General features: G+C 48.8%; 1 protein-coding gene across 13 annotated transcripts; it reads left to right on the top strand.

Moving 5' to 3' along the window:
* The first annotated feature begins 6635 nt into the window (after positions 1 to 6635).
* ZNF205 (zinc finger protein 205) lies at positions 6636 to 20764 on the top strand. Of its 13 annotated transcripts, XM_011376556.2 has the most exons (10): positions 6909 to 7541; positions 9142 to 9813; positions 10330 to 10455; positions 12915 to 13128; positions 13426 to 13517; positions 13903 to 14023; positions 14787 to 14834; positions 15839 to 15934; positions 16143 to 20284; positions 20633 to 20764. In XM_011376556.2, the coding sequence occupies exons 3-9, from the start codon at positions 10399 to 10401 to the stop codon at positions 17189 to 17191; spliced, it is 1677 nt and encodes a 558-aa protein (XP_011374858.1). In that variant the 5' UTR covers positions 6909 to 7541; positions 9142 to 9813; positions 10330 to 10398; the 3' UTR covers positions 17192 to 20284; positions 20633 to 20764. The 13 variants fall into 13 exon arrangements, with proteins under 13 accessions (XP_011374854.1, XP_011374851.1, XP_011374853.1 ...); XM_011376552.2 differs by lacking the exon at positions 14787 to 14834 and adding an exon at positions 6636 to 6720 and having other exon boundaries at positions 7413 to 7541; positions 13903 to 14079; positions 15839 to 20284; XM_011376549.2 differs by lacking the exon at positions 14787 to 14834 and adding an exon at positions 6758 to 6884 and having other exon boundaries at positions 7413 to 7541; positions 13903 to 14079; positions 15839 to 20284.
* Positions 20765 to 24818: the final 4054 nt, after the last annotated feature.

Below are 24818 nucleotides of genomic sequence, written 5' to 3'. Positions count from 1 at the left end.
GCTTTACCAATAACAAAGCAGGGTCTCCCGGGAGGGGAAGTGACCTCACCACTGACTCTTGACTCGAAAGTCAATCCTTTCCTTTTGCTCTAAGAGGCCTTTTTCGGTTGTGCTCTTGGCGGCAGCCCTGAGGGCGCTTTTTTCTGGATTCTGCAGTGCCCCCTGGGCATTCAGGGCCCGTGGACACCCCCACAGCACGACTTGTTTTGGGGACCCGAGGCCACCTGCACAGCAGCCAGAGGCTTGGGGCTAGCAGCCCCTCGTCCTAGGCCCGTCTGGGCCAGACCCTGAGCTCCTTCTGGCTCCTCTGAAGGGTCTCTGTCTTCCTGCGCTTAGCACCAGGGCTTATCTTGTTCCTTTGTCTATTGTGGGATTCACTGGACCACAAGCTCCCTGCAGACAGTGGTGTTTCCCTTGTCTGCTCCGCGTCCTCTGCGCCTAGTCCAGCGCCTGGCACGTTTCAGGACGGACGAAACGAGTGAGGAGCAGCCAGGTAGGTCCCACCGTCTTCCGAAGTTTACCGAGTGCTCCCCAACCAGCGATCAACCGCGCGGACTTCTCCCCCGAGGTTTTCAGCCCCGGGCTGCTGCAGCCCGCCCATGGGCGGGGCTGGGCGGAGGCGACTCCAGGACGCCCAGTCCTGGGCCTTCCCACCCTCCTCAGGCGCTGCTACCACTGCCCCCACCTTTGCTCCAGGACTGACGTGCGCTCCCATGGCTGTGGCCTTCGAGGACGCGATCTCATACCTGACCCTTCAGAGTCGGGGAGGCTGGACGGGGAGAACTGCCTGTCTGGGTAAGGATCTTATCTGGTTGTCTCTGGGCGTTCGGCCTGGAGCGTACCGAGTGAAAGACAGGGTTAGCGCAGCAGGAAGATTCCGGGTTCTCTGTTAACACGGATTTCCAGGGCCTTCGAATCAGGAGTACACCTTTCCCGCTTGACCCAACTACCAGAACAACATTCAGGCGGAAAAGTAGGTGCCTGGAGTGAGATAAGACCAACAGTAGCTTTTGGCCTGCTTTGTTCCTAAACCTCAGCCTGCCGAATGGGCTTTGCCTAATATCCCTGCTCCTGGCTCACCGCGTGCACGCACCATTCATTCATTCATTCATTCATTCATTCATTCTGGAAATGTGCTGAATGGACGTGGGCTGAGTGGAATGGACAAGTGCTGCCCCCATGAGGCTCACAGTCTGGATAGGACCAGGTCCCTGAAGCAGAGATTCCTTTTGACTTCTCATTAACTAGATACTTTGCAGGAAAAAAGGGGTGGGGGGGCACTTAATGAACATTGAATTTCTTCAAATTCTTCCTGATGTTTGAAAAAACACTCCCCTCTCCCAGAGTATTATCCACAGACAAAAATTCTTCTGAAATAGCTGAATTGTTACTTATTTCGTAACATTTAGTAAGTGATAAACATGTCCCCAAAGGATTTTTAACATTAATCTACCTATATGGAGTATATTTCAGTATCTCGTAAAATTATCTTGAAAATGCAAACTTAAACTATTCTACTTATTACCTTAGATTTTTATTTGGAAGTAATTGGTGGTCTCAAAAAATAACAAAACACTCAACTTACCATTTATTTATTAAATGCGAAAAAAAATTAAGTCTAGTATCAGCCAGGTAAGCAAAAGCACCTGACAGTGCTGACTGATGGGGTCTTCATCTTTCATCCCTTTAGAGATTGCAAAAGAAAAATGAATTTCCCTGTATTTTCAATTTCCACAGGATTTCTCTATTTAGAATAATTCAGGGCAAAGGGAGAAATCCTTCTCCAGCTCTGGGAAGAATTATCATTAAAAGTACTATGATCCCTTGAATAGCCTCTAGGTAATCCATTGGCTTAAGTGCCTCTCTCTAAACTGCATTAGTAACATCTTTTCCTGCAGCTGTAACCTCATCATTTCCCTCTGGCTGTCACAATCTTGAAGGAGCAATTGGAGGGTGTTTATGGCACAGGCAGACCCCTCACTGAGGAACTTCACTGAGGTTCCCTTACTGAGGGCCAGCCCTGGTACAGAAGCACTGGGGATGTTGACGAGAACGTGAGGTGAGCCTTGGCCTGTCACAGTCTTTCTTCACTGTCTGTCTCCAAGCTTTTTATCTCCTTGTCTGTCTTACTGGCAGGAGGTTTGAGGCTCTGAAGGCCTGAATTGCAGTCTCAGCTTTGCTATTTGCTGCTATCTGTGTGATTTCAGCAAGTTATTTAATCGAGTCCTTTCACTCTGCTGCTCTAAGCTCTTCTGTGTCTTCTCATTGCACTTAGAACTAAACCCAAATGGCTCACCCCGGTGGCCCTTTCCTACCACAGATCTCGTCTAATGCCCTCTTTTCCTTTGCCTGCCATGTTCCAGTCACTACCTTTCAATTCCTGAACAAGCCAGTCTGATCCCACCTTACCGGCCTGACCTGGAATGGATGCTTTCACCTCGACCCCCGTTTCCTCTTCAGTCTTAAATTTCATTTCCCTAGGGACAACCGCTTCTGTCCATCCTTTAAAAAGCATTCTCTCTCTGTGTGCACTATTGTTTCCTTCATAGCACTTATCAATCTGTAATTCATTTACTACTTTTTTTTTTACTTGACTTTTGTCTCCCCCCACTGGGGATAATCTACAACCACATCTCTTTGGTTCACTGGTTCCCATCTTGACCTCTCAGTGGATTTGAACTATTATCTTCCTTAGGACTCTATTGGCTTCTGGGACCCACACTCTTCTATTTCTTGTTTTTCTTTCTCTACTTCTCCAGTGTCTGTCAGTCTTCTTCACCAACTTATCTTTCTTTACCTGATCATTAACTTTATTGGCAACCTGCAAGGGCTCTGGCCTAGGGGGCCTCTTCTTATTCCATTTCATCCTGGCTTCCAGTGATTCCTGCCTCTCGTTATTCACACCTTTGTGGAATCCACTCCCCTTGAGTGTAGGCTGGATTTAGTGATTGCTTCTAATAAACAGAATTCAGTCTGTTTAGTGATGGGGTATCATCATTTCTGGGGTATCATCATTAGGTTGTAAACAGATTGTGGTTTCTCTTGGGGGCTTTCATAAGCACCTTCTCACTCTCTTGCTTGCTTCACTCTGGGGAGCCGAGTCTGTGGAGTGGCCCAAGGCCAGCCAATATGGATTCTCCTCCCCCAAGTCAAGTCTTAAAATGAGACCACAACCCCAGCTGACAACCTGACTATATAACTCTTGACTTTGAGCTAGAGGCACCCAGTTAAACCCTATTTGGTGCAGAAATCTTGAGGTAACAAGTATTTGTTTTAAGCTGCAATGTTTTAGGATCGTGTGTTATGCAGCAAGAGATAACTAATATACCTCCCTTGGTGGTTTCATAGCCACTGTGGCCTCAGTAACAATTCTTAGTGCCAATAGCCTTGTATTTATATTTTGCTTCTCAACTCTTTCGTTCACTTGACATTGATACTTGGTTGTCTCATAAATGCCTCAAAGTCTTCATGTTCAAAACCACTAATCCAGCCACTTAAATGCAAGCTCTACGAGAGTGGCTTTGTTGCCATTCACTGCTATATTCCCAGTGCCCAGCACATAGTAAATCCTCACTAAATGTAGATTGAATTAATATTCCACATCAAACCTGTCTTTTCTGGTATTCTCTATGTAGGCAAATGTAGTATAATCTATTCAATCACTCAAGCCAGAAATTGGGATATATCCTTGACCCCCTCACTTTATCTCATTCTCACATATCATCAATCTCTAAGTTCCATAGGTCTGATATCCTAAATAGTTTTCAAATCTGCCTGTTTTTCTACCTCTACTTGCCGTCACCCAAGTCCAAGGCCACAGCAATAGGCAAACTAGTTTCTCTTCATTCGCTTTTTTTAAAGTAAACTTTTAAATGTAACATATAGAAATGCACACAAATAAAAAATAAAGAGCACGATGGATTTCTAGCTAGTGAAAACAGCCCTTTAGCTACCATTCCTATAGAATCAGAATTTAACAACACTCCTGAGGCTACTCTGGTGCCCCCTTCTGGTCGCTTCCTCTCCTCCATCACGATCCTGACTTCAATCTGAAGTCCATTTGGTTTGTTTTTGAACTTCCTGTAAGTGAAGTCATATTATTGGAACACTTCTTCTAGTCTTACTCCACAACAGAGGACTCATCCATGTGTTGCTTGTTCCCTGAATAGTATTTCCCATTGTGTTATTTATTAATTCTATTGTGTTATTTATTAATTCTAGATAAGGGGTAGTTTTCAGTTTGAGGCTACATCAAGTAGTTCTTGCATGTCTCTGGTGACCACATATGTAAGCTATTGCTGGATTTGTACCCAGGAGTGAATTGCTATGTCACAGGGTATGTGGATGTTCAGCTTTAGAAGGTTCTGCCACACACTTGTTTAAAAAACTTAAAACATTTCCCCTCCCACCATCTGCAAACTCATCTAGTGCATTTCTTGCCCCAGTCCTAGGATCAGCCATTTCTTCGAAGAACCCCGATTTCTATCATTAGCTGATTTTTTTCACATTATAAAGCATCCACACGGATAGAATTTTTAAAAGGATGAGATAAAGTAAAAACATATGGAATATCTACATTTTTTCACATCCAGTGGAGTAAAAGGAACATAAAAGATTCTTGTGAAAGATCACATGTAGAGGCGTGAGTCGGGGACAGAGATTGCAGTAGGATGAAGGGTTAAAGTCAGCTTAAAAGGACATCAAACATTGGTGCCTGGGTGCCATTGCCATCTGCTCCCATGAGGGGGCCTTCAATAGGGACCTTCGATAGGGGCCTTCTGAAGCTAAGCCAGTCAGAATGCCTCCTGAGTGTCCCCATCCCCACCTGCTTCAGTGTCTTTGGCTTATATGAATGAATATAGCCTGAAACTCCACCCAAGATTGGGGGACACAAAGTATCAGAGAGTAGGAAGTGGTGAGGAGCAACGAGGAGTATTTTGAGATGATGACAGTGTCCAAAAAATACATCAACCTTTAAAGAGAAAGTCACCTAATTTACTCTAATTTCCACCCCAAAGGGCCAGCTGAGTGACTATTAAGCTAATTTTTAATAGTGTCCCTTCTCTGCCTGTACTTTAAGTTGTTTTTAGCTCCCAGACAGTGTTCAGGAAGGTGGAATGTGGGCGTTTGGCGAACATATCCAGTCTACCCTATTAAGCTTGGTGGCTTACCTGGCTGAGGCTAAGTATGCTAGCCTTGACAAGCAAGGAAGGAAGTGCTTGGTATTGCTGAATAGGGAGGAGCTTCCTGTCCTCCTGGAGCTTGCCCATGGCAGGAAAAGGTGACTGCGATGGGCAGGCTGCCAGGCCTGTATCATGGCTGGGATCCAGGAGCCAGGATTAGGGTTGGCAGCCTCTCTGCCTGCCCTGTTTGCAGGATCAGATGTTAGTTTTGCTCACTCACTAGGAAGGAACAAAGGCTCCATGATTAGCTGCTGGGTAGTTCCAGTTGCTGCAAGAAAAGGGCATTGAGAATTGGGTGGTGAGTACGGACCTGGTTAAAAAAACTGATATAGCCATACAAGGAAACGTGCCAAACAAACAACAACAAAAACAAACAAACAAAAAAACAGCAAGGCGCCGCCTGAGAACTGCAGAACTCAGCACACAACCACTCTATTCAAACCTGCACTAAGAGGACCAAACTGGCATGGCTCCTAGCAGCGTAAGGCTCAGATAACCCCAGCCCCCATTAAAATGCCTGCCTGAGAAAGCTCAACGCTGCTGCCAGGAAAATTTACTGTTTGCTCTGGCCAACATATGATTGGTTCCTGACCTCCCTTTCTTAGAGCATTTGCTAAAGGGTTTATGATTGTGTCTCTTAAAACCCAGAGGCACCTGTCATGAATCTGAGAGCCATTCCTTTGAAAAGTACTAATCAAGAAGGACAGGGCGTCTGTCTCCCTGCTCCGTTGGGGGACAGACTCCTGATTTCCACATCTCAGGGCTAACAGACACACCTAGCCTAATCACATCTACACTGACCAGCTTTTTGGAATTTTTCACTTCTCTGACTCAACCCCGTTCTCCTCCCTCATTCTTCCTTTAAAAGACCCAGTCTAAGGGGATGGCGCTCCGCTCTTTACTGTCTGTATTTACTGAATAAAATATCTTTCCCATCGCTTTAACTAATGTCTGGCTGTTGTGGTCTTTGACACGGTGCATGGGTTTCTCTCTCTCTCTCTCTCTATTTTTTTCTATATATATATAAAATATATATTTTTCTATATATATAAAATATATATTTTATATTGAACAATCTCTTAAGATATGTGTCACACACACAGAGGGAGCTGGTCAGCAACATACGGTATATTCCCATTTTTGAAACAAAACAATTCAAAACAGGTGAGCGTAGGGGGAGACCTTTGCCCAAGGAGGCTGGACTCAGCGCTAGGCTGGAATTTGTGCTCCAAGTCCCTAACATGGAGACCGGGCACCAGCGCTCTTGGGCAGGGGACCTCGCGCAGATAGGCTCAGTTTCCCCACGGCGGACGCCGACTCGAGGACACCGGAATATGCCCTGCGGTTCTCACTACCCCGGATGCCTCCGCGCCTGGGGCCCACAGGCTGGCAATTGCGAGAGAGCCGGGAAAACCGGAAGTCGGAGTGAGGCAGCCGGACGGGAAATGCGGGCACACCGGTCACGGCTGGGCGGCTCTAGGGTGACTCTCCCCATTCCGTGGGGCTGCCCCTCGGGGGCGCGGACGGGAGCGCGCAGGTGAGGGCGGCGGGGCGGTGCCGTGGAGGGGCGGGGTCACAGGGTCTTCAACCAGTCACCGACGTCTCCCTTGGGCGGTGCGGGGGCGGAGCAGCGTCGTTGCCTGGACGACGTGATCCCGGCGTTTGTGTTCGGTGGTCTGCGGAGCTGGGCGGTGCCGACTGGTGCGCGCTGGGCTCCTGGGGCTCCTGGGGCTCCTGCGGCTCCCAACGCTTCCTCTGCGGCCGCTTCGCCCTAGGGGACAGAGCCGCTGGGGCGTCTCCTCGAATCTGGGGTTGAATGGGCCGCGGGCCGCGTGAACTCCCACGACTTGGTCTTCAGTGGCCCTGGGGGTTCTTAGTTTTTTCTACTTTAAAAAACGTTTATTCCTGGGACCCCCATTTAACACACTGGTTTTCTTCTCTTTCGACGGTTAACATTCGCTTTTCTGTTTACTCAATTATTCCTGTTTTTCTTGGCCTCTCCCACATTCCTTTATTTTTTCCTATGATTTTTCCTTTCTAAGGCTAGATCTCTGAATTGTCCTGTCTCCAGCCTGGCTTAATTAGTACCTGGTTATTGTTGTTTTTGTTACTTCAGATGCTTCTTTTTTTCTAGTTCTTATTCCGGGTGTTTTTTGTAAGGTCATCTTTAAGACCTGAGTAAGCTCCCAGGCCAATCTCTGAGGGTAGACCGTGATTTATTTCCTAAAGGTGGCGTCTTCTCCTTACTCAAGCGCAGTGAAGCTGCCTGATACCAGAGTTGGCATTTGTGTTTGCCGTGCCTGAAGCTCCGATAAGCAACTTCATCCATGATAGCTATCCCTATGACAGGCTCCTGAGGTGAGTACAGCCTTGAACTAGTGACTTGTGAGCTGGACAGCGGTGTTTTCTGTTGGAGTTGTATGGAGTTTTTTTGTTTTTGTTTTTGTTTTTTAATTTTAATCGTCAACATTTAAAAATCAGAATATTTCACATAGAAATCTGATTATATTTGGCTTCTCTTGAAAAATCCTCAAGCTTTTGCAATATTGGGCCCCCAACTGTCCCCTTTAAACAAAATATGGTTTCTTGAGGCCCCTGAAGCCCTGCTCCACTCTGGTCTTACACTCAAGGCACTGATCATTTGTGGTACTGCCTGACTGCCAGATGCATTTAGGTTTTGATTTCTGCTTTACTTAGTGACTCCCTGCCCAGGTGCCTTTCTGAACTCTTTCAGGGACTGAAATTCCTACACAACAAATCTGAGAGCCCTTCCTCCTAGACCTGCTTAGTCCTAGAGCCAGCCCTGGAAAGATTTCCTCTTATTCCCAAGAAGGGGCTAATGTCTGTCATATAGTAGGTGCTCAATAAATATTTTTTAACAGTCAAATAACTGTTGAAACTTCATTTGGTGTAGTTAGGCAATCCCCTGATGGGATCCGAACCTCTGGGCTTCCCCAGTATCGCTCCAGTGTCCCTTTTGTCTAGTAGAGCAACTTTGCCCAGGAAGCAGGACACACCTACTCTTTTTGGACTCGGTGCACTCCTGGGATTGCTGTGGGCTGAAATGGTCCACCTCAGGAGTGAGTTCCCTACTCTAGACATTGGCTGTGCTCCTCAATGGAGATGTGCTCACAGATTGAGCAGTTCATCCTTCCAGGGATCTCTGTGGCTTTTTCTTTTTGTAGCTCTCTCTGGCTTGAAAACAATATTAATTTTTGCTACACTTTTCTACATCTCTTTTTACCTTGAGTTTTAAAACACCTGGAAATACCGACCAGAGACAAATCCCAGGGGTAATTTTTCTTTCAGCAGAGTGACAGTAGAATGGAGCAGAATTCTAAGATTCCTAAAACATTTTAACTCCAAAGGAGAGTTACAAACTCAGAATGCTGCAGGGGCCAAGTGGGGACCAAATGTGAGGAATACAGGTCCAGGGTTGCCAGATGTTCTGATTTTTCAAGAAAATCAATTTTATGATAATTCTTCTAAGTTTTAAATGTTGGAAATTAAGTTTTTTAAAAAATTAAACCCTTGTGAGCCTTCATATCATGCCCATGAGCTGGTACAGGGGCCACTCATGCCTGCCTGGGTTAAGTGGATGCATCGCATGGGACTCTGATGGGTCAAAGGCAGTGGGCATGGGAACATTTCCTGGAGAAACCTTCTTGGACTCTCACTCAGGGCTGGCCCCTACCCCTTTCCTGATTGAGAGGTGGACTATGAAGCCAGGGATCTCTGAAGGTCTGGGACCCCATAGACAGCTGGGTCAGACCTCTTTATCCCCTCTATCCCCAGTCTTGAGAAGGAGCTGGGGGTAGGGGTGGGGAATCTAGAAAAATCAAATTGATCCCACATCTTTTTGAGGTGTAGAGCATCAGGAGGTGAGGGGCCTCAGGCCTTTTTGTTTCCTAAGTTTGCCCTTATAAAGAGAGAACTCTGAACTCTGTCCTGCTCTTAGGAGGAACCCAGAGGACCTGCTGACCAGCCTGGGGACCTTAAATGAAATCCAGGGACATCTCCACAGAGACACCATAGACCTTCAGAAGCACTGAAGGGTGCTGAAAAGGACCATCATGCCCCTCCACCCAGCAGTGTCCTTCCTCTTTTGAGGACAGTTGCAATGCTCTCTTTGAAACATCAGATATCAAAATCCTCCCACAAAATATATTTTCCCATTTTGGAGCCCCTGCTTGGCTGGTATCACAAGTATGTATGAGCCTGGTAAAGTGATCATGAGCTGGCAATGCAGATCTGGAAGTCACCTCTCTGCCAAGAGCAGGTGCAGCTCGCCTCGGGACCCCCAGACCCGGAACCCTCGAAGCCAGGAACCCTGTAGGACTGCAGCTGCACGGGGAACAGGATTTGGGAGGGACTTCCTGTTGTCCTTAATCCCAGTCTCCACCCGGCTCCCGTTGCTGGCTGCAGAGACTCCTTTCCCAGGGGAGGGGGCCCTGCTTCCCAAGGTGCCCCCTCCACCTCCACCTCAGTAAGAGGGGGGCTTGGGAGGTCCCCTGGACCCTGAGACTCTTCTGGGTGGCTGCTGGCAAGAGGAAACGGGGTCAGAGGTGGACATCTTGGAGAGAAGGGCCGGGACTCTGGTTGGGGAAGGGGAAGGACATCATCTGGGAATGTGAGCAGGATGGAATCCTGGGCCCAGGCGGGTGGTTGCAGTCACAGGGAGGGCTGCTGAGAGCTGGCGGCTCAATTTCTGGTTCCTTGGCAGGCCGAGGCAGGCCGAGTCAGGCCGAGCAAAGGGCATATGTGTGTCTTGGGCCAGGGAGATGGCAGGACACACAGTTGAGCTAGCTGTGGCAGGCGGGGCCCCACCCAGCTCCTGTTTTGTAGGATCTCTACAGACTTTTTGGCTCCTGATGACAGGAGATACAGATTCCTAGTCAGCCCTGGCTTTCTCTGAGCTAGTTGCTCTGAGATTCAGGGCTCATGTTTCAGTAACAAAAGGGACAATACAAAATAGCATTCTGTCAAAGTGAGGGACTGAAAAACAGAGAGAGAGAGGCTGTTTGATGGCATCGGGGAGGCTTTATTTCTGATTGGGAACAGAGGTGGGTCTGGTCCTGTGTGGGGATTTTCAGGGCATTTCAGAGGTGTCCAGGAAACACTCGCTGATTTCCTTTTGCTCTTCCAGGTTCCTGGCCAGAGCTGGAAGGGGCTCAGCCCATAAGAGGAAACTGTGCTTTTAGCTCTGAGATAGAAAATGTCTGCAGACGGTGGAGGTAACCCTGCTACCCAGGACAAGGAGAGAGCCCAAGAGGTATGGATGGGGCTCTGGGTGGGGGAGCCATGCCCTAGAAAGAACCAGAGCAGGATGGGATCTTCAGGGCAGGGCATCTGGACCAATGGAAAAGAGTTGGACTCACTGGGGCAAGAGGGCTGGTGGATGGGGGTTAAGGGGGATATTGAAGAAAAGGTAGTGTGATGGGAAATGCCTTCCACCTGGGAATCAACTTCTGTGGAACGGCATTGCTTGGCCTGGTAAATTCCGTAGTCACCAGACCAAAGGCCACGTGAGGCAGCTGGGAAGCTGTTGCGGTTTCTACTGGTGAGGTTGGCTCTCTGAACAGCACCCAGAGCACACAGAGAAGCCTCAGTCTACCCTCTACTGCCCTCAGCATGGGACCCCATCTCTTCTCTCTCTGGATCTGAGCACCTAAGCCTTCCTGTACCTATTGCTCATGTGTGTGTGTAATTAACCAGAGTCACTAGGCTTGAAATCAGAGGAATATGAGTCAGCCATAGTCAGATGTGTGACCTTGAGCAAGTCCTCTGGCAACCAAGTGTGTGACCGATAAAATGTGGATCATGTGCCTATTGTTCCCATCCATCTCACACAGGTGGTTGGCTCGGAGGAAATAATGGGCACAAGAGTCCTCTGTAAGCAGTTTGTCAATCCACAGGAGATCATTATTTTAACATATAAAACAAGAACACCCACAGCAGCTGGAACCTAGGTCAGAGAGACTGTGTCCCCTCACCTAGTAATTTCAGTGGTTCTGAGTACAAATACAAATCAAGTATTATTATTTTTCCACTATAGAAGCACAGGTCATTGTTACCACTGTTTGGTTTCCCTTCCACAATGCCTTTGTAACAGACAGGCCTCATACATTCACAGCATTCTCTGCTGATGTTGGGTTCTGTTAGCCCACACAGTAGAGTAATAATAATAATTACAGGCACCGTTCTGTGTTCATCTAGAACTTTCCAGAGCGGGCAGCACTTTCTCACTTGTTATCTGTGTGGGAGGCAGAGTTGCTGAGTTTCTGAGGCTGCTTCACCCCACCCTTGTTGTTCCCAGGCACTCTGACTCATGGCCTTGGGTCTTTCCCTTAGAGACCCTAATGCAGATGGAGATGGGGGATAGTGGGGGAGGGATAAGCATGAGTTCCCAGCAGAAGGCTGGCCAGTCTCTGTGCTGTGGATGACAATGAGGTTTCGTCAGGGGCCTCACAGTGCAAGGGAAGTGACTTCCCTGAGGCTTTGTGGGGAGGTGGCACCTGCTCGGAGTTGAACAGCTAGTGAGGATTGGCTCTGGATTTGAGCCCTGGTCGACTGACTGAAACTTGCTCCTCACTCTCCCAGAGGGCTAGGGTAAGACTAGTGTAACAAAGAGGGGACGAGCTGGGAGGACCCTGAAGTCCCACTATGGGGGCCAGTACTGAGGGGGTGAGCAGGAGAGGATTTCTCCTCTGTTAGACCAAGGTGGACACCACGCCTCAGCACGCTTAGTGGCACCCTTGGGCTTTTTTTCTCCAAACCAAAAAATTCCAACTACTCCAACCCTAATGAGTCAGGCCAGAAACAGCCCAAGGCCACATGATGCCTCCCTGTCACCTTCAAGACATGGTGACTTGAGAGTTCAATATACTTGAGTTCAAATCCTTACTGAGCCACTCACAAGCTCCTTGATCTTGAGCTGTTGTCTAACCTCTGAGCCCGTGTATGAGTGTCCTGGGGCTGCTGTAACAAAGGCCACAAACTGGGTGGCTTAAAATAACTGGAATTTATTCTCTCACAGTTCTGGAAGCCATAAACCCAAAATCAAGATGTCGACAGGCCTCTCTCTCAAGGATCTAGGGGAGGATCCTTCCTGCCTCTTCCAGCTTTGTGGGGCTCCAGGTGTCCCTTGGCTGTGACAGCATCACTCTAATCTCTGCTTCTGTCTTTGCATGATCTTTTTCACCATGTTTCTGTGCCTTTAATAGGGACAGTAGTCATTCGATTTAGGGTCCAACCAAAATCCAGGGTGAGTTCATCTCAAGATCCTTAACTAATTACATCTGCAAAGACCTTTTTTCTCAATAATGTCACATTCCAGGTTTCCCAGCAGACATGAATTGTGGGGGGGACACAATTCAACTCATTACACTTGGTTTCTTCATATATTAAAAATAACAATGCATACTGCTGTGGAAGGTGTAAGGCTTGGATTGAGAAGAGGCAGCTGCCCTTTACGCAGCTGTCCAGGCTGCACCTGGCAGGGCCTTCAATAGCCTGCCTGCTTTTCCTTTCGGGGGTGAGCATAAGATGCACAGGTCCCTAGGGAGTGGACAAAGAAGCAAGGCTAGTCCTTTAAGCTGTGTCTTGCATTTGGTTGTGTGTTCGGCGACCTTAGGTGTCTTCCCCTGCAGGGACCTCCTGGGCATGGAGGGCATGGAACTTGGCTGTCTCCCACTCTCCGTGCCAGTGCTGATGGGGGCTGCCATTCCCTAGGTTCCAGGTCATGGGCATCCTTGTCAAGAAATGCTTTCCCAGTCAAAGGAGATGGTGCCTTTGGGAGCCACTCAGGAGTCACCCCACATCAAGACAGAGCCTCAAGAACTGCACCCCGAGGGGGCATCACAGGAGGATAGGGATCAAGGAGCTTGGGGCTGGACACCCCTAAGCCAGGGATCTGCAGAGAAAGCTCTTTTCCTGCCTGGCAGAGGTGAGGAGAAGGATGTGGAGAGAAGCACTTTCCTGAGCGGCAGCTGTGGGGTGGAAGCTCACAGCCCGGGAGTGGAGAGATCCCTGCCATGGTCACGGGAGATGCCTGGATGTCTGCCCACTCACCTCTTGGAAGCCGCCCCTCATAGCCTCAGAACCTATTGCCCCTCTTCTGGGGTGGGTTGAAGGGCGGGGTTTAAGGCAGCCATGGATGTACCAGGCATGAACCCATTTAGCGGGTAGCAGCAGGACCCAGCAGGATGAGGTGGCCGCCCTGAGGACCTCTCTCCTCTCTCAGCCCTCCCCTCCCCCCAGTTCCCTGTGCTTTCCCATGAGGGGAGGACCAGAGACCGGCAGATGGCTGCGGCACTCCTCACCGCCTGGTCCCAGGTGAGTGTCCCTGTCTAAGGCTATAGGAGAAATAGAAAGATGTGGAGGGACAGTGTCTCTGACTGAATTGTCCTTCAGATCTGAGCACCGGACCTGAGGGTGGGGGCTGGAAAGGAACGTACTGGAGATCCTGAGCTTTGGCTGTGATGTCAGAAAAGAAGGCCTCCCTTGCTTTTGCCTACTGTCTTCTGCTGTACACAAATGCCTTGTTCTTGCCCCAGAAAAGCCATCCGTGGGGAGCTCTTGCTTCACCATCAGACCTGAGGGGAGGCTTCATTCAGAGCAGCAGGTTGGGAGTCTGGGGTCTCAGCTTCATCTCGGCACCATCAGGCCTTTCTATATGTCCTGGTATGTCCTACAGAGTGGGTGTTTTGTGTTGTTTCAGATGCCAGTGACCTTTGAGGATGTGGCTTTGTACCTCTCCCGGGAGGAATGGGGACGGCTGGACCACACTCAGCAGAGCTTCTACCATGATGTCCTACAGAAGCGGAATAGGCTGGCCTTGGGTAAGGGCTGGCGCTTACACTGGGGCGGCAGCTTCCTGAGGCCCTTGATGTCAGAGGTGGGGCTCATCCCAATGCCACCTCCCTGTTTCCCAGGGATTAAAACCCCTCATTTCATCTAGACCAGTGGTCCCCAACCTTTTTGGAACCAGGGACTGGTGCTCCTATGAGAATCTAATGCCTGATGATCTGAGGTGGAGCTGAGGCGGTGATGCTAGCGCTGGGGAGCGGCCACAAATACAGATGAAGCTTTGTCCGCTCGCTGGCCACTCACCTCCTACTGTGCAGCCCAGTTCCTAACAGGCCATGGACTGGTACCAGTCCACGGCCCAGGGGTTGGGGACCCCTGATCTAGACCGCGCTGTTCTGTAGAAACTTCCTAGTGATAGACGTGCTCCGTATCTTGGCTGAGATGGTAGCCACAAGCCAAATGTGGCTGTTGAGCACTAGAAATGTGGTTAGAGCAACTGAGTATTTAGTTTTATTTCATTTTAATCAAATGAAATTTGAACTGAAATAGCCACACGTGGCTAGTTGGCTGCTGTACTAGACAGTGCCAACTTAGAGTTTCTGCTTCTCTTTGGTTCTTCCGTAGTTCATCTTATTCCTGTAGTTCATCCTCTTTTTCCATGAAGTCCAGCTTTAAAAGTGTGTGAACAGAAAGCTTGGCCCTGGGGTCAGGGCTGCATGACCATGGTGGGGGAAGCATAGTGCCAGCTGACTCTGCAGACCCATGGACTCTGAGCTTTCACATATGCCCCAACAGGCGTGTCCTCTTCTCAGAGAACCCTTGGCTCCCTCGATTTTTCTCACAGTAAGTAGTTAAGTCCTGGGGCTTTGACTCCTCAATTTCAGACTCTAGTTTTCTTGGCAGATTTTTATGGGATCTTATGGAAAACCCAGTGTTCATTCATTGTCATCCATTCATTCAGTTTGTCAACACACATCTGTTGCACATCTACTAGTCCAGATGAAGCTGGGGCCTTGGTAATGCCACCTTTTGACTTCAGTAGTGGGCCAAGACCTTCACTGTCTTGGAGGACCCCAGGATCACAGCCATCTTGCTCACTTCTTTGATTATCTCAGGTTTGCTTACCACCCGTTGTTAACACTCCCAAGGCTCAGACCAGCAGGTCTGAGACAAGTCTTAGATCTAGAGGGACCCTAGCACCCATTTGCAGCCCTGTGGCAGGCCTCATAGATGCTGTAAACCACCTGGTTGGTCCAACACATTCCTTTTTTCCCATAGAGCTTGGATCAGGTCATGGAGGCCAGGCCCTCTGCTACCTTACTGACTTGACGAGAATTCCTGGGCCTTCACCTGGGGACTTGGCAAATGGACCTTGACTTCTGGGTGTTCAGTGTCCCTGGCCCTCTTCTCCCAGGCCTTCCCACTTGGCATCTCTTTGCCTCTGGCCCTCCCACAGGAACCCTTTTTGCCGATGGCCCTAGGAAGGTATAGGTGCAAGAGTGAGAGATTGTTTGGTTTCCAGAGTTGCCAGGCCCACCGCTGGGCTATGCGAGGATGGGGGTTTCTGGCAGCTTACCTGGCCCAACTTTTACTTCTGTTGCTCATTCAGGGAAACAAGACAGAGCCTCAACTCAGCCCCAAAAGTGTGTCTGGTGGTGACCATGGAACGTGCTTCTTAGAGAGGGTGGACACCTGACCCTAAGCAATTTTTGTGCTCACCTGGTTTTATCTCCCGTTTCCAGAGCTGCACCTGCTCCCCTTTTGCTCTGTTAGTTTTTGGGGGTGTGTGTCTCCTGCTGGGAAGTCCAGAAGGTCCATGACTGAGTGCAGAATCTCTTTTTGGGCAGGTTTTCCCTTCAGCAGAACTTTTTGGGCCTCCCAAGTTCAGGGCAAGGGTAAGGCCTCAAGCTCGTGCCAGCAGACAGGAGATGAGGATAAGAGAGGTGCGTGCAGAGGTGATGGGTGGGCAGTGGGGTCATCACTGTCACTCCCGGGTGCCCCTTGTCAGTGCAGGCTCTGTTTCCCATGGGGTGCAGACCCATGGCCCTTCCTGGGGGAAGGGCTCCCATCAGGTCCTTTCCCTTGTCTCCATCTCTGGAATTCCCCTGGATCCCTCACAAAAGCCTCTCTGGCTGGAAACCCTTTCTCCAGGAGCGGTGGAGGTGGGAAAGGAGGAGCCTATGCCATGCCCGGCATCCCATGGGGATGTGAAGTCCTTCAGGACCAGGGCAGAGAGAGCCCATGGGGACAGCCTGCAGTGTGGGCAGCAAGCAGCTAGAGGCCAGAGCCCTGGGCCAGCCAAAGATGATGGGCAGCCCAGTCCCCTGGAGGAGAGACAGCCAGAACCAGCTCCACTCGACACCGGTCTCCCAGAGAAATCCAGTGAGGAGGAAACCGGGGCCCCTGAGAGCAGTGAGGAGGGCCTGGCCCCTGATGGCGATGGTGACGCCAGTAAGAAGACCTACAAGTGTGAGCAGTGTGGCAAGGGCTTCAGTTGGCACTCCCACCTGGTGACACACCGGCGCACGCACACAGGCGAGAAGCCCTATGCCTGCACAGACTGCGGCAAGCGCTTCGGTCGCAGCTCACACCTCATCCAGCACCAGATCATTCACACGGGCGAGAAGCCCTACACCTGCCCCTCCTGCTGGAAGAGCTTCAGCCACCACTCGACACTGATCCAGCACCAGCGCATTCACACAGGTGAGAAGCCCTACGTGTGTGACCGCTGTGCCAAGCGCTTCACCCGTCGTTCGGACCTGGTCACCCACCAGGGCACGCACACAGGTGCCAAACCCCACAAGTGTCCCATCTGCAGCAAGTGCTTCACTCAGAGCTCGGCCCTGGTCACCCACCAGCGCACCCACACAGGGGTCAAACCCTACCCATGCCCCGAGTGCGGCAAGTGCTTCAGCCAGCGCTCCAACCTCATCGCGCACAACCGCACACACACTGGCGAGAAGCCCTACCACTGCCTCGACTGTGGCAAGAGCTTCAGCCACAGCTCACACCTCACGGCCCATCAGCGCACCCACCGTGGCGTCCGGCCCTATTCCTGCCCCCTCTGTGGCAAGAGCTTCAGCCGGCGTTCCAACCTACACCGGCATGAGAAGATCCACACCACGGGGCCTAAGGCCCTGGCCATGCTGATGCTGGGGGCAGCAGGAGCTCTGGCGGCACCCCCACCGGCTCCCACCTAGGAGGCGAGGAAGGTGGGTCCAGGCCCCCAAGGAGGAACAAGGGCAAGGGAAGGGTGTTGGGGAGGTGCTGGCATTGGGATGGGGCATGGCAACGGGAAGAACTAAGGCAAGGAACAGGCACGCTAGCTGCAAATTAAAGGCCTTGGAATTCAAGCCACGGCCTATTTCTCTGTCTTGGGGGGCCCTGGTGGCTGACCCCAGACTGGGAGGCTCTTGGGTCAACCATATGTCCTCACTCAGGTACCCCTGAGTCATCACTCTCAGGGCTTGGGCACCCTCTTTCCCAGCCTTGATCTGCCTTAGGGCTCAATCCAGACAAAGAGATGGCTGGGATCATAAGTCTCCAGACAAAGGCTTCTTAGCACAGAGAAGTTTCAAGACCTGAAGCCAACCAGCCTCTTCTGGAATTGTGGGCCCTCTGGCTGGTGGTCTGCTGCTGTCATCACTCTCATCCCAGGGCCATTGCCCATTGAGCCCTGGACCCTCCCTCTGTTCTTTAGGAGCTGGGAGCTGGGCAGAGCCAGCTTGAGGACTCATGCTCATTGTCTCCTGTCTGCCCTGTCTTCTTCTCGGGCACTGGGGCCGAGTTTTGTAACTGGCCTTTTTCCATCTGCTTCCACTGGGGGCCAACTGTAATCCAGTGAGAATTGCTCACTTACCAGGGACCACTGTCCCTCCTGGTCCTTTCTGAGGCTGCTGCCATCTCCTTCTGCTACATGGCCTCTTCGTACATGTCCTTTGTGATTTGCCCTATCTACCCCTGCCTGGCTGCTTTACTCCTGGCTTTTGTTTTTTTTTGTCTCTGTACTTTCTATTTCTTATTCTCTACTATTTTTTCTGGGAGGGGTGGACTCAGCATGCTTATTATCCAAGATTTTCAGCTCAGCTCCCAAGATAATATGCATTTCTAACCTTGAGGACATCTGCATCAGGAAGGCCATTGAGATCCCACCTGGCTCTGTGGATCATGAGGCCAGCAGTATGGCTGCAGCCCTAGTTGGCTCCCAGCTCCTAAAGTACAAAGTGTCTTGAACAAGATAGCAGACTGATGATAGTATAATAGCTGCCAGCTGCCCTGCCAGGTGTGGGGCTAAGCACCATATATATGTCACCTCTACTCTTCCCAATGCTGAGCAGTGGGTTTTATCCCAGTTTTATAGATGGGGAAGCTGAAGCTGAGAAGTTCAATAACTTGCCCAAAGTCATACACCCAGAGAGCTAGAAGCTGGGGTTCAGGGCCATGGATTTTACCATGTTAAAAATATCTCCATTTCCATGCACCCCAACAGCTATTGACTGTCTAGTGCATGATATTATGAGGCAGGGCTGTCTAAAAAGAGTAAGAGTAGATTTGACATTCTGGATTCTGGACTCAGCTGAAATACTTACTAGTGGGAGCCCAGGCAGGACTTGGTGGTATCTGGGAGGTCTCAGTGGGATTTAGGGTTAGCCTGCTGACAGGACTGGTTGAATTAGATGGTTCTTTCACAAAGAGGCAAGAAAGCAAGCAGTTTCCTCTCTCAGCTTGTTTTCCTGCCTCTGATCACAGCTATAAATGGAATTTCTCTGCTTGGCTCAGTGTGAGGGGCTGGGGGGAGCTTATGCACGTAAAGCAGGCTTGCTGTTCCCAGGAGCTTGTTTCCTAAAAAAAGAGGCAGGAAGAAGACTTGTTAAAACAACACTGGAGGTTGTCATCACTTGGCCCAAGCTTAGCACAGAGTACTCATTTGAACAGTGGCTATTTGCTTCCTTGGGCTGCATTGCCAGCACGTTGGGGCTTGAGTGACTTGGTGATATGTGAGCCAAGGAGTCATTTAAAAACTTCACTCTGCCCTCTGAGATCAGAGATCACAGTATCCAGGAGAAACTGTTTCTCCTTTTCATAGCACAGTGAAGAGGAATGTGGTTCCAAGAACCCCATAGGTCTCTGCTTCCTAGATCTCCATCCAGAGTCCATTTTGGGACAGACCTAGCAAAAGCATTTTAAGAGTGGAACTTGGCTGGGGCGTTGTGGAAGGGCCTGGAATGTCACGGTGGAGGGTGTTCATTATTTGGTGAGTGATGGAGCATCACTGAGAGGTAGCAGGCGGATACCACACTGTTGGTGTCTCTGGGTAGGAGTTGAGGCTCAGAAGTGTGGCCTGCTTTCTCCTGGCTTCTCACACTTGACATCCCAGCTTCAGGGCACTGGAGAACATAACCAGGTTGCTTATGGTAAACCTGCACGTTCGAAGGAGGGTGAGGGCGGAGCGGGGAATATTCCCACTAAGCTTCATACACCTTTCCCGTGTGGCTGAAGGCTTGGCCCAGGTGCTGGCTGAAAGCGCTCTGGGCCCAGATGGCCGCGCTGCCCTCCCCATGCGGAGACGTAGGCCTGAGCACAGCGCTATTCCGGACAGTTCCTCGCGAGTTCGAGTGACCAAGCCAAGCGGTAAGGTCTGGAAACCTGCCAGGGTCTTCTCTGGGGACCAGCCACACGAGGTCACCCCGCAGCCTGGAGGATCGGTTCCGGAAGGCCCCGTCCCCCTGCTGCCCTTAGCCAGTCTAGTGTCCCGGCGGAGAGGGGCGGGCTCCAGCAAAACTGGCCAATTATGGCTGGAGTTCTCGGAGCGGGCTCTTCCACGCCCCCAAGACGCACTATTGCCGGGGCAACTGTCAGATGCTCCCGGCTTTGAAACTTTGGTTTTTTCCCTTACTCTCGCGTCGACTGCGGGAGGAACCTACCACCCGGGCTGGACTCGGCTTCGTCACCAGCCCCTGACCCTTCAGAGTCGGCCCTGGGCCTACCACCGAGATGCGAAGCCTCCTGCTGGCCTAGAGAGGATGCAGACGGAAGGCCAGGGCCACATCCGGCTTCGCGCACGGAGCTCGGGCGTGTAGTTACGGACACCGAGACCCGGGTAATACGATCCCTTACGGTGGCCGGGCGGTGAGCGGCGCTGGGGGCGTCCCGGCCTCATCCCAGACACCTCCCGCGGGCACTCTAGCAACTTTTGAGCCCGGAGCAGGGCCTGACGGTGCTGCTAGGGAGAGCTGGGCGCGAGTGCGGCAACGGCTTGGAGGGAGACCGCGGTCCTCTTCTAGAGGAGCCGGGTAAACTGAGGCGGCCAGTGCGGAGGGTGGGGTGGGGGTGTAGCGTGGCTTTGGGTGGTGCATTGGTCGGTGGTACAGGGTAGGGAAACGTTAAATAGAGGCTTTGCTGCATTCGTTTATTCATTTTTCAAATACGAAATGAATGCATTCCACGTTCTTTGCTAAATGTTGAGGAATAAGTCTTGAAAAAGCCAGACACGATCCTTGCCCCCTAGTGAGACTGCAAGCAGATAAACGACACATAATTTAAAGTAGTGACAAATGCCAGAAAGAAAGAACTGGGGTGAAGCAATGAAGGCTATTAAGAACTGATTGACCTCCTTTACCTCCTTTACCTTTTACCTTTAGAGAACGCCCCTGCAAGGAGGGAACGTTTAAGCTGAAACTTGAAGAATGACAGGCCATTTTATAAGGATTTGGGGGCAGAACCTTCCAAGCTAGGAAAACAAAATGAATAAAGGCCTTGTCATGAGGAAGAAATTGGTGTCCCAGGAGCTGTAATGACAACCCTGGTGGGAAGGAAAGGAGGCTAAAGAAGTGACACTTGCGAAGGGCTGTGGCCTGAGGTTTCTCCTTGATGTTCCATGGAGAGTAGAGAATGAGAAGTTATGAGGATGATCTAACCTTGCTCATTCATGCTCATGCTCATGCTCATGGTCCAACCTGTGAGGTCTGGTCAGACAGGCATGGGTTGCAGATGCAGCACTCCATGGCCTGTGTCTCAGTCACGTCCTAGGGCCCACCATTTTTTCTTTTCTCAACTAACAAAGCTCCAGGCCAGCCATGAAGATTAATACAATCATACAGGCCACTGACCAGCACAATTTGTGCTGAAATATTCAGGGCAAAGTGGAAAAGATGCCTGGAGGGCCTAACTCCTGCAATCTCTTATGTACCCTATGTTCCTATGGGCATACCCATATGACAGATTCCTTGTGATTGTAATTCCCTGGAACTAACCACTCTTTACTGAGCTCTTATTGTGTCTTAAGAGTTAATACTGGGCTAAGTGGTCTTTGTGTATCGTCTCATTTATTTAATCTTTATAACAGCCCTATGAGGTAGTGAATCAGTTAGGATTCAGTTCAACCCCAAATAACAGAGACCCAAAATAACAGGGTCTTAAACAAGATGGAAGTGTATTTCTCAAGAAAATGTCTAGAGGTAGGCCAGAGGTAGGCAGCCTATGGCAACAGAGATCCAGAGTCCTAGCCTGCTGCTCCACTACTTTTAAAAGTGCCTGCTCAGGATCCCAAATTGAGTAGGATTTAACCATACATGACATTTAAAATTTTTTTAAATTAAATGAGAACACTATGTATAACTTTGTTAATAAATTTGAAATTATAGATGAAAGGGATGATTTCCTAGAAAAAACAAAAACTGTCAAGAAGACATAGAAATTCTGAATATTCAATATCCCACAGGAGAAATTATAAAAAAAATTTTTTCTATTTTTCTTTTTAATGAATGAACTCTTAGTAGGCAGTAGTGCTAGATAGGGTATACATTCTGGTTGTAGTAGAGATCCAAAACAACAGTGACTTAAACACGGTATCTATTTCTCTGTCATATCACCTGCCTGGGTATAAATCCAGGGCTAGTTTGGTGGCTCTCCGGTCGTCAGGAAGCTAGGCACTTTGCATCTGATTGCTTTGAGACCATGGGTGTGACTCTCATCTGCATGGTCCATACCATGGACCATGGTATGGTGAAAAGATAATAGGAAGCCATGAACCATCCCTTTCTAGTAAGATGCATATATCATATCTGCTCACATCTCATTGGCTTCAATTTAATTACATGGCCATACTTAGCTGCAGGAGAGGCTGGGAAAATATGCTCTTTATTCTGAATGGCCATGTGCCCATTGAAAAATTCCTACTATAGAAGGAGAAAACTGATACTGGCAAACAACTAGCAGTGTTTCTGTCGTAAATGAGAATAGATGCTTCTTAATATGAGCATGGATATACATATCAGAGACAGTAGACACTTAATCATAAATCATTAAAGATATTTTCATTAACCAAGACAGTGATGCTTGCTGTCCTGACATTGTTTAGGAAGTTCTGGACAATAATATAAGACTAAGAAAATGATGAGAATTAATTCTGGAAATGAATATAAATTTTTTGGAAAGCAAATGTTTACTTTTATTATTTGTAGATTATTTTCTAGCTAGAAAAATAAAACACCATCAGAAGGAAATGAAAGTGCAATTAGATTGTCAATTTTAATATACTTATATACAAATAATTTATCGTCTACCAGCAATGTCCAATATATGATAGGTGTGCCAATTATTAGTTTGTCTCAGCCCCCACTACATTTTTATTTTTGTCCCACTTTGTGATAACGAAGCTGGACCCTGTGGACATTTCTCCTTTGCTAGTCAATTTGATGTTCGTCTTTGCCAATAGAGGGCGTCAGAAGAGTACTATTAAGGCCACACTTGAAAAAAGGGACTTTCAAGTTCCTTCTTCCCCCAGTGTGTTTTTCTACTGGGGCCAGTAGAGGGAGGAGAGGGGCCCAGTAGCATCCACTTCAGTAAGTCTTCATAGAACAGTCTTGGCTCATGCCCTCCAGCAGATTGCTCAAGCAAATGCAAGAAGGTATATGTAGAAATACATACAATGGAAACAATCTAAGTGTTCAAGAGTAAGGGACTTTAAATACAGAACTTCCATGCTATGTAATACAATGCAGCTCGCAAAACATGAATTTTGTTTATAATTTTTCCATATAATGGAAAAATATAATGATATGGAAAAATATTCCTGATAGACTTTTTAAATTAAATTTATTGGAGTGATATTAGTTGATAAAATTATATAGGTTTCAAGTATACAATTCTATAATACATTATCTACGTATTGCATTGTGTTCACACCCAAACCTACGTCTGTCACCATATATTTGACTTCCTTTACCTTTTCTACCTCCCCTCTTTCCCTCTGGTAACCACTAAATTGTTGTCTGTGTCTATGAGTTTTTGTCTTGTTCATTCATTGCTTTCAGTTTTATATTCCACAAGAGTAAAGTCATATGGTTCTTGACTTTTTCTATTTGACATTTCGTTTAGGATGATATTCTCAAGACCCATCCATGTTGTTACAAATGGAAGTATTTCACCTTCTGGCTGAGTAATACTCTATTGTGTATGTGTACCACATCTTTATCCAATCATCTATCGAAGGACACTTTGGTCGTTTCCTTATTTTGGCCACTGTGAAAAATGCTGCAATGAATATAGGGGTACATATATTTTTGTGGATAAACGTTTTCAAATTTTAGGGATAGATACCCAGAAGAGGGATTGCTGGGTCATATGGTAATACTATTCTTAATTTTTTTTAGGAACCTCCATACTGTTTTTCCATAGTGGCTATACCAATTTACATTCCCACGAGCAACGTATGAGGATTCGTTTTTACCCACAACCTCTCCAGCACTTACTACTTGTCTTGTTGGTAATAGCATTCTAACAGGTATTAGGTGGTATCTCATTGCGGTTTTGATTTGCACTTCCTTAGAGGCTAAAGAAGTTGAGCATCTTTTCATATATCTGCCTGCTATTTGTATGTCTTGGAGAAGTGTCTGTTCAGGTCCCCTGATAGACTTTTGAGTCAACAAAACATTACTTACATAAAATAATTCCAGGTTTATATTACAAATATTCACAGATGTAGAACTGTTAAAACAGGCTAAAATATTAATCGTGCTTATTTCTGAATGGCCTTATTAGGCCATTGTGCCAGAAAAATTCTGCTGGGATTAGAGCAGTGAAAACTTTCGGTCTGACTTCATGGAGCTTTTAGTTGAGTAGTAAGAGACAAATATTACACAAATGTCAGGTACTGATAAAATTTAGGAAGAAAAATAAGGGCAAAGCCATGGCAGGTGTAGGTGTGTTTGTGCGCGCACGCTGTTTACACAAGAAAAGCCACTTTAAGGGAGTGACATTTGAGCAGAGGGAGCTAGCCTTGTGGATATCGATACCTTTATAATTTTCCACATTTTCTTTTTGACACTAAGCGTGCAATACTTGCATAATCAAAACAAGAAAGCTCTATTTCAGAAAAAGATCTGAAGCCTCAGATCTCCAGGTCTAGGATTTAGTAGAGAGGGTGGGAACAGATCCAAATATGTGGAAAGGAGAACCCAGAGCTTCCCGGACATAGCCCGCCGGCTCTAGATTCTCCCAGGCCCCCGGGACCCCTGCCGCCCCTTAGACGAAGTTGGTGGTGGGAGAGTGTAGGACTACCCAGCGGCTAGCGTCCCCGCCTGCTGCGTAATGATGAGTGACCCCAGCCGACGCTGAAGGAAGGAGAATCGCCGCAAGAGGCTCCGCCTCTCACTGGACTGCATTTCCCAAGAAGCTCCGCGCCCAGCTTGGAGCAGCTTAAGGCGGTCGAGGGCGGGATCCTAGAGGCTGGAAACCGATCTCCTGCGGTTGAGCTCCAGCTCCTGGGCCGTGGTCCCCTGGGTCCTCAACCCATTCTGCAGTGGAAAGAGCCGGAGACGGAGAAAC

Source organism: Pteropus vampyrus, unplaced genomic scaffold (assembly GCF_000151845.1).
Source record: "Pteropus vampyrus isolate Shadow unplaced genomic scaffold, Pvam_2.0 Scaffold300, whole genome shotgun sequence".
Taxonomy (NCBI): Eukaryota; Metazoa; Chordata; class Mammalia; order Chiroptera; family Pteropodidae; genus Pteropus; species Pteropus vampyrus.
This window is presented reverse-complemented; position numbering and strand designations above follow the sequence as displayed.

Excerpts from the sequence above, each read along its gene's own strand:
- ZNF205 (XM_011376552.2), top strand. The coding sequence starts at position 10,399 with ATGTCTGCAGACGGTGGAGGTAACCCTGCTACCCAGGACAAGGAGAGA. Across the intron at positions 10,456-12,914 it reads ACAAGGAGAGAGCCCAAGAG|GTTCCAGGTCATGGGCATCC; the intron begins GTATGGATGGGG and ends GCCATTCCCTAG. Across the intron at positions 13,129-13,425 it reads TCTTTTCCTGCCTGGCAGAG|CCCTCCCCTCCCCCCAGTTC; the intron begins GTGAGGAGAAGG and ends CTCCTCTCTCAG.